This window comes from Puma concolor, chromosome D4, assembly GCF_028749965.1.
Source record: "Puma concolor isolate L17-30 chromosome D4, mPumCon1.1.hap2, whole genome shotgun sequence".
NCBI lineage: Eukaryota > Metazoa > Chordata > Mammalia > Carnivora > Felidae > Puma > Puma concolor.
In genome coordinates, this window is record NC_141679.1 from 82287294 (window position 1) to 82308691 (window position 21398).

The window sequence follows — 21398 nt, forward strand, 5'->3', positions numbered from 1 at the left end:
AAAAAATTAATAAACTATAAAAAGTTTTTAAAAGAGGACTTCTTAAATGTGATATGCTACTTGTTTATAGAACAAAAGTAATATCTGGGCCATTATAGCTGAGTTAGTATTAAGGTTTGTGCAATATGTTTTTGATAAACAAAAAGCATAAAAATAGTTAATATGACACTGAATAATGAATAGAATTATTGAATCACTATATTGAACACCTGAAACTAAGATAACATTGTATGTTAACTATACTGTAATTAAAACTAAAAATGGTAAATAAATGCTATTGTTTGTATAAAAAATGACTAGTATGAAATTTAATGATAATTCATAGTGTGTATAAATTTATGTAAATGAGACAACAATAAACAATTTAGTGTTTTGTCCTTTTGTCTATCATGTCTATAGTTATAAAAAGTAAGTATTGCTCTAAGTGTTTAAAGTAAAGAAGTGAGACTGCATTTGTAATGTATTTGCTAGTTACATATTGTGTCTAAAAGTGAAACATTTGCAAATATGTTGGCTTTAGTATCCTTAAGTTAGTTTTTGCCTGTGCCAAAAACTCAGCAGAGAGGCACAGTGCATTAAATCTCATTCCCAAATTCTCTAAACCAATGTAGAATGTATTTTTTTTTAACTGGAAGTTTCTTTGTGGGGACAGCTTATTTACTTATGCCTTCTTAATTCTAGGTTATAAAAATGGGTTATCTTTTGCTCCACAAACAGCATGACCGATTTCTAGAAAAGAAAACTATAAATGTATATAAAAATAATTGATTTTTTTGACAGGTATTTAGGACGTGTTTCCTGGGCTTATGGAAATTTCTAGAAGAGAACAAATCAGGCAGAAATATTTTCCTTTTGTAGAGCTATATTCTAGTAGAGGATGACAATGAAAATAAACATAATATGTAAGTAAACTTCATGGTTTTAAGTGCCACAAAATGCAACACTGTGAAGAAATCAGGAATCCAGGGCCTAGGCTACTATTTTAAATAGTGTGATGAAGATTGGTCTCACCAAGAAGGTGCTATTGGAGCAAGGAATTGAAGGCATCAGAGAACGGAGCTACAGGGATATTTGCAGGAAAAGCATGTCAGGGAGCAGGTACAGCAGCTGCAATGCTCTGAAATGTGACAATGTCAGCTATGTTTCAGGAACAGAAAGGAGACTGGTCACTGAAAAGGAGTGAGCATGTAGAAGAGCAGAAGGAAGGTGGTCCAGTTTCATTCTTCTGAATGTTGCTGTCCAGTTCTCCCAGCACCATTTGCTGAAGATACTGTCTTTTTCCATTGGATATTCTTTCCTGCTTTGTCGAGGATTAGTTGGTCATATATTTGTGGGTCCAATTCTGGGTTCTCTATTCTATTCCATTGATCTATGTGTCTGGTTTTGTGCCAATACCATACTGTCTTCATGATTACAGCTTTGTAATACAGCTTAAAGTCTGGGATTGCGATGCCTCCAGCTTTGGTTTTCTTTTTCAACATTACTTTGGCTATTCAGGGTCTTTTCTGGTTCCATACAAATTTTAGGATTGTTTGTTCTAGTTCTATGAAGAATGCTGGTGTTATTTTGAAAAGGGTTGCATTGAATGTGTAGATTGCTTTGGGTATTATCAACATTTTAACAATATTTTTTCTCCCAATCCATAAGCATGGAATGTTTTTTTAAAAATGTTTTAATCTTTATTTTTGAGAGATAGAGCATGAGCAGGGGAGGGGCAGAGAGAGAGCGAGACACAGAATCTGAAGCAGGCTCCAGGCTCTGGGCTGTCAACATAGAGCCCGACACAGGGGTCAAACTCACAGACCATGAAATCATGACCTGAGCTGAAGTTGGACGCGTAACCAACTGAACCACCGAGGCTCCCCAGAGCATGGAATGTTTTTCCATTTCTTTGTGTCTTCCTCAGTTTCTTTCATAAGTATTCTATAGTTTTCAGCATACAGATCTTTTACCTCTTTGGTTAGGTTTAGTCCTAGGTATCTTATACACAAAAATAAATTCAAAATGGAGGGAAGATCTAAATGTGAGAAGGAAAACTATCAAAATCCTACAGGAGAAAACAGATAGTAACCTTTTTGACTTAGGCTGCAGCAACTTCTTACTTGACATATCTGCGGAGGCAAGGGAAATAAAAGCAAAAATGAACTATTGGGACCTCATCAAGATAAAAAGCTTTCGCACAAAGAAGGAAACAATCAATAAAACTAAGAGGCAACAAATGGAATGGGAGAAGATATCTGCATATGATACATTGAATAAAGGGCTAATATTCAAAATCTATAAGGAACTTACCAAACTCAACACCCCAAAAAACAAATAATCCAGTGAAGAAATGGGCAGAAAACATGAATAGACAATTTTACAAAGAAGACATCCAGATGGCTAACAGACACATGAAAAGATGTCACCATCACTATCATCAGGGAAATACAAATCAAACCCACAATGAGATAGCACCTCACACCAGTCAGAGTGGCTAAAATTAACAACTCAGGAACAACAGATGTTGGCAAGGATGAGGAGAAAGGGGAACCGTTTTGCACTGCTGGTGGAAATGCGAACTGGTGTAGCCACTCTGGAAAACAGTATGGAAGTTCCTCAAAAAATTAAAAATAGAGCTAACCTACAACCCAGCAATTGCACTACTAGGTATTTATTGAAAGGATACAAAAATGCTGATTTGAAGGGGGGGGTACATGCACCCCAATGTTTACAGCAGCACTACCAATAATAGCCAAAGTATGGAAAGAGCCCAAATGTCCATTGCCTGATAAATGGATAAAGAAGATGTGGTGTGTGTGTGTATATGTGTGTGTGTGTAAAATGGAATATTATATATATATTATAGTATATATGTATATATATATTCCATATATATATTCCATATATATATATATACATATATACTATAATATATATTCTATATATAATGGAATATGTATATATATATATAATGGAATATTATTCAGCAATGAAAAAGAATGAAATCTTGTCATTTGCAACAATGTGGATGGAACTAGAATACATTATGCTAAATGAAATAATTCAAAGAACAATAAATATATGATTTCACTCATGTGGAATTTAAGAAACAAAACAAATGAACATAGGGAAAGGGAGGGAAAAATAAGATGAAAATAGAGGGGGAGGTAAAACATATGAAACTCTTAAATACAGAGAACACACTGAGAGTTGCTGGGGGGGTGTTGCGTGGGGTTGATGGGCTAAATGGTGGATGGGCATTAAAGGGGGCACTTGCTGGGATGAGCACTGGGTGTTATATATGTGATGAATCACTGAATTCTACTCCTGAAATCTATTACACTATATGTTAACTAACTTGGATTTAAATAAAAGAAAAAAAAAAGAAAAAAAAAGAAATATTCACTCATCTGAAGGTCACAAATACATACATACATTTATATATATGTACATATGGGTGTGTGTGTGTGTGTGTGTGTGTGTGTGTGTGTGTGTGTGAGTGTTTGTATTCTGTTTTCTTTGGTAAATTTTAGTTTTATCCCTCTCATTTAGGTCTATGAGCCTATTGGTCTATGAGCCTATTATGTATGGTGTGAGTAAGGGGTCAAGACTAATTATTTCTTATGGCATATCTAGTTGTTCCAGCATAATTTATCAAATGGCTGCTTCTTTCTCCATTACATTGCATTTGCACTTGGGCAAAAATCAATTGATTATATAAATAAGGATTTATTTTGGGTTCTCTATTTGTTACGGTGTTTTATTATTTATTTATTTGGTAATCTAATATATTAATAGATTTATATGAGCTATATATATTAATTTAAAGAAATTCAGATGTTACAACCATGTGTTAATTGGAAATTCTCTCCCTCTCTCTTCCCCACTGACCTTTCATTCTTACTCTAGTGACTATACACATACACAGATTTGTACAATTAAAAAAAATGAATTCATACTTTTTTACTTGTGCAACATCTTGATTTTCCTACCTAATGGCTTTTCAAAGAAGTAATAGACATCCATTTTATTCTTTCAACCTGCTGCATATTCTTACATTCTATGTGATTAACCATAATTAATTTCTCTTTTCTTTATTGGTAGGATTTTAGGTTGTTCTGAATTTTTATCTATTATAATCTGGGAGTGACTGAAAAAATCTCAATATCCAATATATATTTATGACAATATTTCCATAGATTAGACTCCTCAGAGTGGGAATTTCTAGAATGAAGCATTCAGTCCCATATTTTTAAACATATACCTTCGAAGATAAATGGGAATAAGAAATGTCCCAATCTCCCCGCTGTGGATGGATAACTTTCAAGTAATTGCTCTTGGTTCTTGTTCTTTCTGGCCATTCCCATTTTTTAAATTGTATGGTAAAAAAACAAAAAAACAACCCAGGAAACTAAACAGAACAAAAGCACAACAATTTAATAAGGATATAAATTTAAGAGAGGAGTAAAAGTGGGGCACCTGGGTGTTCAGTCGGCTGAGTGTCTGACTTTGGCTCACGTCATGATCTCATGGTTCATGAGTTCAAGCCCCACTTCAGGCTCTGTGCTGACAGCTCAGGGCCTGGAGTCTGCTTCAGATTCTGTGTCTTCCTCTCTCTCTGCTCCTCCCCTGCTCACACTCTGTCTCTCTCTTGAAAATAAATAAAGATTTAAAAAAATTCAAGAGAGGAGTAAGGGTAAAAATTTTTAAGGAAGGAAACGTTTTTTGACAGAGAAAAATGGGGAATTATAAAAATCCTCACAATGAGAAAAGTTGCTAAAATGTAATTCTCCTCCTTCCCTTCCTTCTCTGCCTCCATTCTTTCCCACATGAAATGTCTGCAAAGACATTCAAAAGCTACAAATTCAGTAATCATTTCCAGCAATAGGCTGCCATGTGAAGGGTTTTGGAGGGTAAGTCTCAATAAAAGGAGAGCAATTTGTTCAGGAAATATTTGTGGGAAGAGAATTAGTTTCAAGCAGTATTTGGAGGATGAGGTGATGAGTCTCCATGGGGAAATGGAGGAATGGTGAGGAAGAATATCATGATTTTAGCAGAGAAGGGGACAATTGGTGGGCTGCCATCAATGCATGTGAGCATCCACAACAGCCTTGTCTCACATGGGTTACAAAAGCTCATCTCCAACAGTTCAGTTGTTCACCAAGATCTAGCAGATATTAGATTCAAGTGAAGCAGATTCCACTTGTGGGTTTGTCAAGAGGGTGCTGCCTGGGATTTCCTCCTGCCCATCAGCTTCCTCAGGCCCTGTTTCAGGTCTTTGTTTCTCAGGCTATAGATAAAAGGGTTCAGCATGGAGGTAAGAACTGTGTAGACAAGTGTTGCTATGTGGTCCCTGGCAGTGTAGGTGGACAGGGGCTGTAAATAGACGTAGAAGATGCTTCCATAAAAGAGGGTTACCACAGTGAGGTGAGAGCCACAGGTGGAGAAGGCTTTGCATTTCCCAGCAGCTGAGGGGATCTTGAGAACTGTGATGAGGATTCGGATATAAGAGAAGGTGATGCACACAAAGGGGGTCACCAAAACAACTGAACATTCTGACATTATCACAATTTCATTGAGAAATGTGGAGGAGCAGGACAATTTCATCAGGGGACTGAGGTCACAGAGGAAGTGATGGATAACATTGTTGTCACAGAAGGTGAGACGATTCAGTAGCAGTGTGTGTAGGAGTGAGTGGAGGTGAGGAAGTGAGCAGGAAAAGGCCACCAGCAGGACACAGCGGTGGTGGTTCATGGTGGTGACATAGTGGAAGGGGTCACAGATGGCCACATAGCGGTCAAGGGCCATGACCGCCAGGAGGCAGCTGTCAGTGTTGCCCAGAGCATAAATGAAATACATCTGTGTCAGACACCCAGCATAGGAGATGGTCTTCTCTGACAGGAAGCTCACTAGCATCCTGGGGACAATGGTTGTTGTAAAGCAAATATCAGTGAAGGACAGGAAACTCAGGAAGAAATACATGGGGGTCTGGAGCTGGGGGTCAGAGTGGATGGCGAGGATGATGAGCAGGTTCCCTGTTATGGTGACCAGGTACATGGTGAGGAAGAGGATAAAGAGTGGTTTCTGGTCCCCAGGCCGGGAGGAGAGTCCAAGGAGGATAAACTCGGAAACACTGCTGGTTTGGTTGACTCTTTCCATTGATTTGGGTCTACTTATATACAAGATGGCTTATTATTTACCATACTGCAAGTCCAGAATCCAAATCCTCAGAACCCAGCAAGTCTTGTTTTTTCTGTTTTGTTGCAATTAGTTGTTCTGTAGAGACAGCTTGTAAGTGTCATGGTCCTTGATGTATTTCTCCCTTCCCAAATCCATGGGCATCACAAGGGCCTTATACTGAAGGCTGGAGGGACAGAAGAAGAATTTACCTTTAGAAACCATCAGAGATGGACCTTGTTGATTGCAGTTCATTAGTTCTTATTCTGTGCAAAGCCTGTTCTCTTGTTGGGGACGTAGTGATAAAAACAGGCAAATTCTTGCCATTGTGTAGCTCGTGTTTAGTTGGGGAGACAGATCATCAACAAACAACATAAAGTAGTATATAAGGGATGAAGACGAATGGGGAATGGAGTGGAGGTATTTTTGGTACGGGAGGTCACAGGACACTCATTTCCTATCAAAGGAAACCCAGTGGTGGCATTGTAAAGTTCATATTTGCATTGATTTGGAAAAAAATAAGGGTTTGCCAAAATAACCAACAGGGAAAATCTAATGGGAATGTTGAACGTGTTTCAACAAAGTGGGCTTTTCCTCCTCTGGACATAGGATGAAGAGTTCATCCTCCTTAGTTCATGGTATGTTATCATCACCAGTGTAAGTCTCCCCTTTTTTTGTAAATTGTTTTTCCTTTCTTTAACTCTATGTTCTGAATCTTATTTCTACAGGATGAGAATCCATTTCTACAGGATTATTGAATCGTTGGGTATTCAACAATTTTTTGTTGAATCTTTATAATTCACCTTTCCTATGTGTATGCAAAACTATCTATGAGAAATATGTTAATTTTCATATATTAACTGTTGAGATATCTATCTATCTATCTATCTATCTATCTATCTACCTACCTACCTACCTACCTATGCTTTTTCTCCAGACATATCGAGTTATGGAGAATATCACTTTGGTGATGGACAAAAAAGTGATCTCCACTTATTGCTACTACAAACCTCTCTGCAATGGGAGATCTTGTATAAATAAAGTGTTTTCAAACAATTTTTTAGAGTCTTATATTTACCCATACCTTCTTAATGGACATATCACATAGGGATTTTTAAAAATTTTGAGATATTGGTTACTTATATATTCCTTGTTACCATAAAAATCTCTATAGTCACCATACTTATATATCACCAAAATTTTTAGAATAATTTCTTTTTCTTAAGTTTTATTTAAGTAATCTCTACACCTCACGTGGGCCTCAAACTCATAAGCCTGAGATCAAGAGTCACATGTTCTTCCAACCGAGCTATCCAGGCACCCCTAAAATAATTTCCTTGGAAACAGTATATTCTTTCATACTTTTTGAATAATCCCATCCATTGGAATTTTCATGCATTAAACATTTTATTATATATTAATATATGAATTCATTTAACAATTAAATGTTGTATTTACATTAACAACTAAATGATGTCCTGTACATCAGGGTAATTATAGGTAATAGCACTGCACTGCATACCCAAAACTCTCTAAGACAGTAAGTCTTAAATGTGCTTACAACTTTATCATAAATAACTAAACATCTTTACACCTCAGATTCACCATGTATGATATTGGACACAAATACATGCATGCTCATGAGGATTTAGTGAGAAATGTGTCTACACTCAGGAGAGAGACAAGCATATTGTGAACACTCAGCAGAAACTCTTGATCATCATCAATCCCATTGTTGCTTTCCCTTATCTGCTATGACTGGTTGTCCTCAAAATCAATTAACTCACATGCTTGAAGTATCATATCCCTCACTGCCAAGTTGTCAGACTAACCTCATGATTTTGTAAGATCTTATGGAAGGATGATTTGTTTAGGCATTGAATGATCTGAGTGAACCAGTAGTTAAAGTTAAAACAATAACCAATATTACTGAAAATGTACTACGTGTCAAGCTTGTGCTAAGCACCTCACAAATTCCCATGATGAGGGATCACAACGTATGTGTTGTTATCAGAAGCCTGAGGCTTAGAGTGAAGTGGTTTGCTCAAGGTCACTAAGTAAGTGAGTAGCAATCAGGATTTGAACTCCAAGCTGAATCACTCTGAAGCTCATGCTCTTAACCCTCAGGCTACACCTCCTCGTGTTTTGGTGTATATACTGTCTGTCACAATCACGCACAGGCACTGTTTTCCTCACTGTGTCATTTCCTAAATGACCTCCCTTTCTTTCCCTCTTAACTAACAATCTTCCTTCTCCCATGTTCAGAATCTATCCTTGTAGTGGCTAAAGAGGTGACTGATCTTGCTGTGTTACACAGATGGTGGATTTGAAATATTGAACATCTATGATTAATTGGCCAACATCAGGTGGAGAAAATTGGCCATGCATGTCTGGGGCATGTCTGGCATGGAGAGTTGTGGTTGGTGCTGGACAGTGTCCTGGAGTTAAGACAAAAGATGGGGGTTTGATTTGTCCTTGGTCACCTGCTTACCAGCTGATTCCTGATGTTTAGGAATAGCAAATGAGACACCATGTTTGCAAGACAGTTTGTCAAACACAGGCCAATATTAAAAAATGAGCCATTTGTGAAAAGGCTGCTTGTGGAAATAAGAAATTAGTGGAGATTTGGTTTAATTAATGATGTTGGGTGATCCAGGTCATAGATGTGAGGATCACCTACTATGATAACTAGAAAGAAGAAAGGTTTTGAACCTGAGAATCAAGAAGAACATTTCTCAAAATACAAGGTGAATGGCTGAGGCTGGGAATATAATAGTTTTGTTTTGTTTTGTTTTGTTTTCTTCTTCACTTTTCCCTCTCTGCTTCCCTCCTTCCCTCCTTCCCTCCCTCCTTCTTCCTTCCCTCCATCCCCCTTCCTTCCTTCCTTCCTTCCTTCCTTCCTTCCTTCCTTCCTTCCTTCCTTCCTTCTTTCCTTCCTTCCTTCCTTCCTTCCTTCCTTCCTTCCTTCCTTCCTTCCTTCCTTCCTTCCTTCCTTCCTTTCCTGTGTTTTACTTCTAGCAAAGCACACAGTGTAGATAGTCTAGAGGTCAAACTGGATGGACTGAAAACCAAAAGCCAGGTGGAGGTTTTAGTCGGACACTATGACTGCTTAATCCACAAAATATTTGAAATTCTCAGGGAGGAAAGAGTAAGTGCCAGAGGTTGGAGGGAAGCTGGCCAAGAGGGTGGCCAGCTTACCGAAGCTCACCTCCAGATCCAAATGCTGTTCTCGCCTTCCCACTTTCTCCAGAAACTGGTCTGCACCACATCTGCTACTCAGCTGCAAGTCTGCTTCTCAGCCAAGCACAGCCCCCTCATGTTTCTCCCATGACACTCTGGGCTGATTAACAAGGAGAGGAACAGGAAAGGCGGGGGAGTTGATGTGCTACTTGGAAGGGATAGCACGTTTCCCCACACTGGCCTCCAATCCCTCAAGTCTGGCCCCAGCATGCTGCTGCTCTCCTAGCTCCCCATCTCAGAAGGCAGAGACGTCTTGACTCAAGGGGCAAGGACCGTCTTGATGGTGGAAGCCAGACTATCTCCTGAGTCTGAGCTCTGCTCTGCTGGCCTCGGGGGCCCTTGTTGGGCTGAAGGAGTTGTTGTGTGATGACCTCTCAAGGGAGCTGATCCTGTGCTTGCTGTAAGCAGAGGAAGCAGACTGGAAATAACACCCAGCATTGCTGACTCGAGGGGATAGGGGAGCCTGGAGGCTTTCTGTTTTGATGTGGGGCTCATCCCAGAGCCACTTAATCTCACTGCAACATCTCAAGGGTGTGCCTTAGTTTCCCCAACTCTGGGTTATCAGAAATGGACAAATATTTATGTGGGTGAATATTTTTATGTTTGGGGATGCAGGTGTGGACTGCGGTATATTCTAGAACAGGGAGGTGGGAGTTTCTAGGGGATTCAGTGGGGGTAGATCAGTGGTGTGTATGTGTGTTCCAGTATCTTGGCAGGCATGTGGATCTGGTTTCTTTTTCCTGTGTGGGATTAGGTTAATGTAGGTTTATGTGTGTTTAAAGCACAGGGTATGCAATGGTTGTTGTCATATTTAGCAAAGGGACTTTGGGAAAATAGTGTATGTGTTTTTAGTGTTTAGACTCAGGGAAGTTTTTGAGGATTAGTGTTGAGGAAAGAAGACATGTAATAGAATGTTGGCCTTGCCACTAAACTAGTTGCTTATAAGCCTGAGTTTCTTCATCTGAAAAGTGAGGATAACAACTATTATTGGCACTGAAATCAGAGAGAAAATTTCCCTGTGGGTTTTATATAGAGAATATTGTGTATCATGGTGAACATAATCCATAACAAAGTGTAAGGAATGAAACACATTCTGCTGCAGCCTTCAGCATAAACTACTGTCTCACACGATATATGTGTGTCTTTTTCTTTAGCCTTTAGTTTAATATTTAAATTTGAATCAACATATTAAGAGTAAATAATACATAGACAAAAAGCCTTGGGTTAGAGTCCTGCCTATTCATGTGGCTTTCTTTCTATTCATTCACTTAGCTCTTTCTTTCCTTCTTTCCTCCTTCACTTCCTTCCTTCTTTCCTTCCTTCCTTCCTTTTTTCTAGCTTTATTGAGATATAATTGACACAGAACATAACTTTAAAGTGTAAAACACAGGATAAACTGAGAGCTTTCCCCCTAGGGCCAGGAACAAGACAGGGATGTCCACTTTCACCACTGTTATTCAACATAGTATTGGAAGTCCTAGCCTCTGCAATCAGACAACACAAAGAAATAAAAGGCATCCAAATCATCCAGGAGATGGTCAAACTTTCACTCTTCGCAGATGACATGATACTCTATATGGAAAGCCCAAAAGATTCCACCAGAAAACTGATAGAACTGATTTATAAATTCAGCAAAGCTGCAGGATGTAAAATCAATGCACAGAAATCAGTTGCACACCTACACACCATCAATGAAGTGACAGAAAGAGAAATCAAGGAATCGATCCCATTTACAGTTGCACAAAAAACCATAAAATACCTAGGAATAAATCTAATCACAGAGGTGAAAAATCTATACACTGAAAACTACAGAAATCTTATGAAAGAAATTGAAGAAAACACAAAAAAATGGAAAAAGATTCCATGCTCCTGGATAGGAAGAACAAATATTGTTAAAATGTCGATACTACCCAAAGCAATCTACATATTCAATGCAATCCCTATCAAAGTAACACCAGCATTCTTCACAGAGCTAGAACAAATAATCCTAAAATTTGTATGGAACCGTAACAGACCCTGAATAGCCAAAGCGATCTTGAAAAAGAAAACCAAAGCTGGAGGTATCACAATCCCACAGTTCAAGCTATACTAGAAGGCTGTAATCATCAAGACAGTATGGTACTGGCACAAGAACAGACACTCAGATCAATGGAACAGAATATAGAACCCAGAAATGGACCCAAAAACGTATGGCCAACTAATCTTTGATAAAGCAGGAAAGAATATCCAATGCAATAAAGACAGTCTCTTCAGCAAGTGGTGCTGGGAAAACTGGACAACAACATGCAGAAAAATGAACCTGGACCACTTTCTTACACCATACACAAAAATAAACTCAAAATGGATGGAAGACCTCAATGTAAGACAGGAAGCCATCAAAATCCTCAAGGAGAAAGCAGGCAAAAACCTCTTTGATCTTGCCCACAGCAACTTCTTACTCAACACGTTTCTGGAGGCAAGGGAAACAAAAGCAAAAATGAACTATTGGGACCTCATCAAAATAAAAAGCTTCTGCACAGCGAAGGAAACAACCAGCAAAACTAAAAGGCAACTGACAGAATGGGAGAAGATATTTGCAAATGACATATCAGATAAAGGGCTAGTATCCAAAATCTATAAAGAACTTATCAAACTCAACACCCAAAAAACTAATAATCCAGTGAAGAAATGGGCAAAAGACATGAATAGACACTTCTCCAAGGAAGACATCCAGATGGCCAACCGACACATGAAAAAATGCTCAACATCACTCATGATCAAGAAAATACAAATCAAAACCACACTGAGATACCACCTTATACCTGTCAGAATGGCTAACATTAACTCAGGCAACAAGAGATGTTGGCAAGGATGTGGAGAAAGAGGATCTCTTTTGCCTTGTTGGTGGGAATGCAAGCTGGTGCAGCCACTCTGGAAAACAGTGTGGATGTTCCTCAAAAAATTAAAAATAGAACTACCCTATGACCTGGAAATTGCACTACTAGGTATTTATCCAAGAGATACAGGTATGCTGTTTTGAAGGGATACATGCACCCCAATGTTTATAGCAGCACTATTGACAATAACCAAAGTATGGAAAGAGCCCAAATATCCATCCATGGATGAATGGATAAAGATGATGTGGTATATATATTCAATGTAGTATTACTCGTCAATCAAAAAGAATGAAATCTTGTCTTTTTCAATTATGTGGATGGAACTAGAGGGTATTATGCTAAGCGAAATTAGCCAGAGAAAGACAAATATCATATCACTTCACTCATATGAGGACGTTAAGACACAGAACAGATGAACTCAAGGGAAGGGAAGCAAAAATAATATAAAAACAGGGAGGGGGACAAAACATAAGAGACTCCTAAATATGGAGAACAGAGGGTTACTGGAGGGGTTGTGGGAGGGGGGATGGGCTAAATGGGTAAGGGGCATTAAGGAATCTACTCCTGAAATCATTGTTACACTATATGCTAACTAATTTGGATGTAAATTTAAAAAATAAAATTAAAAAATAAGTGTGAAACACAATAATTATATATATATATAAATAAATAAATATATATACATATATATATATATATATATATATATATATATATATAAAACAAAATTACCACAATCATATTAGTTGACACATCCATCACCTCACATTGTTACAACATTTTTAGTGTGGTGAGCACTTTTATAATCTACTCCCTTAGTAATTTTCATACAGTCTTGCTAACTATCATCACCATGCTGTAAATTACATCCCCAGAACTTATTCATCTTACAGCTGGAAGTCTGTACCCTTAGTCCTCGTCCATTTCTCTCACCCCCTACCCCTCACTCATGGCAACCAACCATCTATTCTCAGTTTTTTAGAGTTCTATATTCTTAGATTCCACATATAAGTGAGACCACACAGTATTTATTTTTATTGTGGTCAGACTTATCTCATTTAGCATAATGTCCTTCAGGTTCATCCATATTGTAAATGACAAAATTTCCTTCCTTTTTGTGGATGAATATTATTCCATTATATATATCAATATTCATTATCCATTGGTAAATATTTAAGTTGTTTCCATGTCTTGACTATTTAAATAAAGCTGCAGTGAACATAAACATTCAGATATCTCTTCAAGATAGTGATTTCAGTTCCTTTGGATATATATACCCAGATGTGGGATTGCCGGATCATATGGTTGTTCTATTTTTCAGTTTTTAAGGAACTTCCAGACTGTTTTCCATAGTGGCTTCACCAGTATACCTTCCCACCAACAGTGCCATGGGTCACTTTTGTTCACATCCTCAGCAGCACTTATTGTCTCTTATCTTTTTTAAAAATGTTTATTTATTTTTGAGAGAGAGGCAGAGCACAAGCAGGGGAGGGGCAGAAAGAGAGGGAGACATGGAATCTGAAGCAGGCTCCAGGCTCTGAGCTGTCAGCACAGAGTCCAATGTGGGGCTCAAACCCACAAACTGTGAGATCATGACCTGAATGGAAGTTGGGCGCTTAACTGACTGAGCCACCCAGGCAACCCTCTTATCTTTTTGATAATAGCCATTCTACCAGCTGTGAGGTGATATCTCATTGTGTTTTTAAATTTTTTTTAACTATTAATTTTTATTTTTTCAAGTTTTTATTTAAATTCCAATTAATTCATGTACAATGTTATATTAGTTTCAGGTATAGAATTTAGTGATTCATCTTAACACAATATCCAGGGCTCATCACAACGAGTGAAGTCCATAATCCCCATCATCTTTTTAAACTATTTCTCCATCCAACTCTCCTCTATCAACCCTCAATTTGTTCTTTACAGTTAGGAGTCTGTTTCCTTGTTTGCCTCTCTTTTGTTCCCCCCTAAGTTCACCTGTTTTTTTCTTAAATTCCACATAGGAGTGAAATCTTATGGTATTTGTCTTTCTCTGACTGACTTATTTCGCTTAGCCTAATTCACTCTAGTTCCAGCTAGAGTTGCAATGGCAAGATTTCATTCTTTTTGGTGGCTAATATTTCATTGTATATATACACCAAATCTTCTTTATCCATCCATTAGTCAATGGACTAATGGGCTCTTTCCATAGTTTGGCTATTGTTGATAATGCTGCTATAAACATCAGGTGCATGTACCCCTTTGAATCTGTATTTTTGTATCCTTCGAGTAAATACCTAATATTGCAATTGCTGGGTCATAGGGTACTTCTATTTTAAAATTTTTGAGGAGCCTTCATGTCGTTCTCCAGAGTGCTGCACCAGTTTGCATTCTCACCAACAATGTAAGAGGGTTCCCCTTTCTCTGCATACTTGCCAACACCTCTTGTTTCCTATGTTTAGTTTTAGCCATTCTGACTGATGTGTATCCCAGTCTGACTGGTGATATCTCATTGTAGTTTTGATTTGTATTTCTCTGATGATGAGTGATGTTGAGCTTCTTTTCATGTGTCTATTGGTCACCTGGATGTCTTCTTTGGAAAAAAATGTCTATTCATGTCTTCTGCCCATTTTTAAAAACTGGATTATTTGTTTTCTGGGTGTTAAGGTTGATAAGTTCTGTGTAGATCTTGAATACTAGCCCTTTATCAGACATGCCATTTGCAAAAAGCTTCTCCCATTCTGAGGTTGCCTTTTAGTTTGGTTGATTATTTCCTTCACTGTGCAGAAGATTTTTATTTTTGTTTATTTTTATTTACTTATTTTCATTAATGTTTGTGTATTTATTTATTTATTTATTCAAAAATGGGGACTGCGTATATATTCTATATGGGAAAATATAATTATACTTTATTCATTCATACAAAAAACATTACTAAAACTTTTATTTTTTCTTACATTTATTTATTTTTCAGAGAGACACAGCACAGTGGGGGAGGGGCAGAGAGAGAGGGAGACACAGAATCTGAAGCAGGCTCCAGGCTCCAAGCTGTCAGCACAGAGCCCAATGCGGGACTCCAACTCACGAGCTGTGAAATCATGACCTGAGCCAACATCAGATGCTTAACTGACTGAGCCATCCAGGGGCCCCAGGAGGAGATAATTTTAAAGCTAACAGGGGCTATGTCCTTTAGGCATTGTGATTTGATTTTTGTTATGAATTATTTGTGTAGCCCTTGGAAGCTTTTCAGCAGAACGGTAACAAGATTCAGATTTAAAAAACATCACTCTGGCTGCTGTATTGAGAATAAACTGAAGGAGAAAGGGGATGTGTGGAAGCAGGGGACCACCTAGGAACTACTGCAACAATGCAGTTAAGAAATGATAGGCTGGGACGATAGCAGACGAAGTAGTGTAATTTTGGTGAATACTGTATTTAGTTGTAAGTTGGAACCAACAAGAGTTGCTGACAAATTGAGAATTGTGAAAGAAAGGTTGGAGTCAAGGATTCCTATATTTTGGTTTGAACAACATGGAGTTATCAGTAACTGAGATGGTAATGAAACAAATGTGTGAGCAGCTGAATGCAATAAGTCTGTAATCTATAACAATAAGATAACCAAAGTTTATTGAGGATTTACAAAATGCCAGACAATGTTCTAAGTTCATTCTGTGTTTTAACTCATTTAATCTCTTAAGGTGGGAATATGCTGTTACTATAAGATGGAATGAATTAATCAATTAATTCACTCATTTATTCAATATCAATCCTATGGCAATGTCAGTGATTTTAGACATCATTATCTTTTTTGGAAGATAAAAAGATAAAGATAACAAGAGTTGATATCTGTTGTGCATTTATTATGTCCTTTAGCATGAATCATCTCATTTAATTTCAATAATAACTTCTGAGGACAATGTAATTTTTATCCACACTTTACAGCTGATGTAACAGGGCTGAGGGGACGCTATATGTGCTCAGGGCCAACATTTAATGAGTGGCATAGCCCAGACCCAGTTCTTCTGAGTACTGAGCCTAAGGACTCAATTTTCCCCCTCTACACTCTCTTAGAAAAGGCACACCTCTATGACTTGAAGTCTCTCCCAAGGGAGGAGGGGACCTGCAGGATGCGAACTTAAAGCTAGATTTGTGTGCTCATGGTAGCAAGTGCAAATGGTGTGGGAGTTTGCAAAAGCCAGACTTACTCTTCCTGGACCATAATGTGGTGTCAGGAGAGGCTGACCCAGTGCATTGGCAACACTGGTGATGGAAGCTGACTAAGCCATTCCTAATTTCCACCTGGAACTATGAACAGGCAAAGAGGAGCCCAGAGTATCCTTGAGATATGGGTCAGCCTCTCAGGTGGCTCTAGCAGCTCAGTCCCTGTTGCCCCTGCACAGGCTCCTCCCCAAGGTCTTTTAGGAATTTGAGGCCATTAGTCTGTTTTGATTCTTTACTTAATTAACCAGGAGCTTAGAGACTTATCATGAGTGTTCTCCAAGGCTTGTAAAATGGTATCTCCTGCCTGTTTCTCTGGAGCTCAAGGACAGACAGAGAGCTCATGAGGTCATGGGCTCACAGAGGCTTTCTTCTTACTTTTTGTTCCTGGTGTTCTCAACAGAAGCTGAGGACGCAGGAAATTGTATTAGAAGGTACCTCAGCTTGCTAAGGAGTGGCACAAGTCAGAGTGAGCTAGGAATTCTAGGCAGGCAAGGTGCGTCTCTGTGTCTAGAGGTCTGCATATGTATTCCATGTGGGTCTGTCTGGTGTTTCCTTGCTTGTACAATGTGGACATATGTATGTTTTCTTCTTGAGTTGTGTGTGTGTGTGTGTGTGTGTGTGTGTGTGTGTGTGTGTGTGTGAGATTGACTCTCAGTATTATTTTTTCCCTCTCTTAGACCAAGAACATAGTAGTCTAATAAGAGCTGCCTCATTAAACAAGTGTAGGGCATTTGTGTACGTGATCTGGGGTCTCCTAATCAGTTCCTTTGAACTCAAGTATTTGCCCCACTCTCTTTCTATAACTCCTTCTTCCATCTTTGTACAGACATCATAGTAAATTAAATGAGATTGCATAGTCTGAAGAGAGGCTGCTCACCAATCTGGGGGAGAAGTTTCCTGAATTTACTCATGACCAGCAATACATAAGAAGTCTTGACATCTCAGCTCAATGGTGTGTGTATGTGTGACATTGCATTTTGTTTATAAGTTATATACATATATGTGATTCCAAATGTTAGAATGTGTTGTTGTTGTTGTTGTTGTTGTTGTTTTTCATGTACATGTTTTAGGGGCTCTGGTTCTTTCCTGTGAACTCAAATATTTCCTTAATAATCTTTCAATAGTAACCATATATATATTACTGTATTAAGGAGGCAGGTTCCTATGCATTTCCACTCCTGGGAAGGTGTCATATACTAACTCAGTGTCTGCAGTATGGCAGACTGGGCCCCAATCCTCAGTCTGGCCTTCATATATTTTGTGATCTTAGGAAGTGACTTCATCTCTCTGAGGTTAAGATTCTTCACTGGCAAAGGAGAGGCAACTATTCCTACTTCAAAATGCTATTTTGAGGATTAAATGAAGCAATGCACACAAATTGTTCAGTCCCATGCCTGGCACAATTGGTGCTCAGTAAAAAGGAGGTATTTTTATTATTTTTCCCCAAATCCAATGTTTGCCTCATGGAGGTTCCTGTTTCACCATTGTCTGGAGCAGGACAAGTAGAATTCTGAGAGGACAGGCTTATCTTAAGGCTCCCTCTCATACTCCAAGGTCACAGTCTGACCTCCTGTCCACAGCTAATGGCCCAACTGCCTCCTTCTCGTGGTCCTGCCTGAATCAAAGTTCCTGGTTTGTTCCAGCCCTCTTGTTTTTTTCTGGTTTCTAAGTAAGGACTGACACAGCCTACATCAGTGAGCAGCCAGGACTCTGCATAAGGTTCAAGCACTGTCCTCCTTGGTAGCCATGAACAGAGATAAAACCAGTGCCACTGAGGAAGCTTGTGGTACTTGAGGATAACTCACTGTCCTGCTCCTACTCTTGAGTGAGAATGTCAGTCCCTCTTCAGGGCTATGTGGTTATCCTAACCTCTAGTCTAATTTCCAAATAGATATTGTATCTGGAATCCACCATCAAACAGCCAAGTCATGGTGGGTATCAATTATCACTTTAGCTTCAGTTTTCCCATCTATAAAATGAGGACATGAAGTTTGCCTTGTGTAGTGAACAGTCCCTAAATATATACTTATTGTTTTCAGAGAAGTTAAAGCATGTGAAAATCCTTTGTAAACTGTATGATGTATAAATGCGAATGGTCAATTTTTCTTAGAGGGAGGTAATGACATTTTGGACAAAGGTAGTTGACAAATAGCTTCTTTGGACACTCTAATAACGTTGTAATTTCTATGCAAAGTAGTTGAGTAGGAATTTTGTCAGACATATGTCGTGATTCTATCTGTTGCGCTTAATTGTGCATACCTTTGCAATTTAGATAATGTACACTTTGTCATCTCATAGTTAAAATGACTCTAATAATACCCATTTGTTAGGACTATAATGAGGATCTGATTTGAAAGGACATGTAAAACACATGGAATAGTGCCTGGTGCTATTCTTAATTTTGGTTTGGAAACCTGGTTTGGACACTTTTGGTCACAGGGAATTTTATATGACTTAAAGCAGGACTCAGCCAATTACACCAAAAGCCTGTGGCATAGCCTTAGTAATTCTGTTCCAACTTAGGGAGATTCACCCCCTTTTTAAGAGGAAATGACTGATATTTCTTTTCTGGTACTCATTTCACATTTGAACATGCTTTGACATTAAGATGTCAACTCCTTGAACATAGAGACTTCCCATTTCTTGGCGCCTGGGTGCCTCAGTCAGTTGAGCGACCGACTTCGGCTCAGGTCATGATCTCATGGTTTATGAGTTCGAGCCCTGTGTTGGGCTCTGTGCTGCCAGCTCAGAGCCTGCAGCCTGCTTCTGATTCTGTGTCTCCCTCTCTCTCTGACCCTCCCCCACTCATGCTCTGTCTCTCTCTGCCTCAGAAATAAATAAACATTAAAAAAAATAAAAAAAAGACTTCCCATTTCTTGTTCACTGCTATTATCAATATGGGACTAAGCTGTTTTTCAATAAATATTTGTTGAATAAAGAATAAGTGCTGTTTGTTTTTTGGAGAGGAAGAAACCTGGTTAATGTGAGGGTCTCATGTATATTGGAGCCAGAATGGGGCACACTCATGTACCAAGAGTTGTGAAAAATAAACAGAAAGGTAGTTAAAAAAATTTGCATAGGAAGAACCTCACTATAATGTTATGACATGTTCATGAACATTCTCCACTTTTCCCCATTGCCAGCAGAGAAAAAACAACATGAGGAGGGAGAACCAGAGCAGCGTGTCCGAGTTCCTCCTCCTGGGGCTCCCCATCCAGCCAGAGCAGCAGGGCATATTCTTCACCCTGTTCCTGGGCATGTACCTGACTACAGTGCCGGGGAACCTGCTCATCATCCTGCTCGTCAGGCTGGACTCTCGCTTTCACACGCCTATGTACTTCTTCCTTAGCCACTTGGCCTTCACTGATGTTTCCTTTTCATCTGTCACAGTTCCAAAGATGCTCATGAACATGCAGAGTCAGCAACAATCCATTCCCTATGTGGGGTGCATTTCACAGGTGTATTTCTTAATATTTTTTGGTTGTCTTGACAATTTCCTTCTTGCAGTGATGGCATATGACAGGTATGTGGCCATCTGTCAGCCACTCCACTACTCTACTGTCATGAGGCAGGAGCTATGTATCTCATTAGTGGCTGGATCTTGGTTCTTCTGTTACATTCATGCCCTGTTGCATACCCTCCTCTTGGTCCAACTGTCCTTCTGTGATAATACCATCCCTCACTTCTTTTGTGACCTCACTGTGCTCCTGAGGATAAGCTGCTCAGACATCTCTCTCAATGAGCTGATCATCTTTACTGAAGGAGGAATTCTTTTCATCCTGCCTTTGAGTAGTATCTTGGGCTCATATATTCGTATAGGGACAACTGTCCTAAGGGTCCCCTCCACTAAAGGACTCTTTAAAGCCTTTTCTACCTGTGGCTCCCATCTTTTTGTGGTGTCTGTATACTATGGGACACTTGCAGGTGTTTACTTTTTCTCCTTATCATGGAACTTTAATGACAAAGACATAATTGCTTCAGTCATGTACACAGTAATTACCCCTATGCTGAACCCCTTTATCTATAGCCTGAGGAACAAGGATATAAAACAGGCCCTACAAATATTTGTCAATAGGGCTAACTTTTAAGTGACAATCACTAAATCCTCTTATTGCAGTTATGCACAGTGAGATACATCGACTAAAACTACTGTGTGATTGGCAACTCTGTGTAACTTAAAAAGAATATACATTCTTCTGTCATGTATGAGGTGTTGTCAATTGTCAACTAGGTCAAGTTTGTCACTTGGATTGTTAAGTATTCTTTACCCTTAATTTTTTCCTGCTTGTTCATCATCTCTTATGTGCACAAAATCTTATGCAAAACATGTTGCACAATTATAATTGTGGATTTGTTTCCCCTTTTAGACATGCCCAGTCATTGCTTGTAAATTTTATATACTATGTTATTGAGGACATGCAGATTTACCATCATGATCTGCTCCTGTGTACTGACTCTTTTAAAAAGTGGTGTGCTGAGGCTGGCTTGCGTTGGTTTCAAGCTAAATGTGAATGTCTCTTTCTGACTCCATATTCAATGACATCATGTTGGTAGACTGAAATCAGCCATAGTGGAAATAATTACACTGTAGAAATTGGCAAATGCTACAAAACAAGGCTCCTCAGAGAGCCATTTTATTCATTTAACATACGACTGCATTTATAAATAGGAGATATTTCTCTTTATCTCTAGCAGTAGCTCTTGCCTTAATATCTCATCTACTTCTGATATTAGTATAGATATGCCAGATTTCTTTTGGTTACTGTTTACATGGTATTTATTTTCTATAACTTTAAACTGTTCTCTGTCCTTATATCTGTGAGGTGTCCCTTGTTAACACTGTGAAGTTTTGTTTTGTTTTTTATATAGATTCATAATCATTGTATTTATGGAGAATTTGATCTAGTAATATTTAATTATAAT

At 38.6% G+C, this 21398-nt stretch overlaps 2 protein-coding genes across 2 annotated transcripts; one reads left to right on the forward strand and one right to left on the reverse strand.

Moving 5' to 3' along the window:
- Positions 1–4884: 4884 nt before the first annotated feature.
- LOC112849582 (olfactory receptor 1L8-like) lies at positions 4885–6476 on the reverse strand. Its single transcript, XM_025913253.2, has one exon. The coding sequence runs from the start codon at positions 6139–6141 to the stop codon at positions 5197–5199; it is 945 nt and encodes a 314-aa protein (XP_025769038.2). The 5' UTR covers positions 6142–6476; the 3' UTR covers positions 4885–5196.
- A 13157-nt stretch (positions 6477–19633) lies between these two features.
- On the forward strand, positions 19634–20563 carry LOC147575039 (olfactory receptor 1J4-like). Its single transcript, XM_086683949.1, has 2 exons — positions 19634–20043; positions 20110–20563. The coding sequence occupies exons 1-2, from the start codon at positions 19634–19636 to the stop codon at positions 20561–20563; spliced, it is 864 nt and encodes a 287-aa protein (XP_086540075.1).
- The last annotated feature ends 835 nt before the right edge of the window (positions 20564–21398 follow it).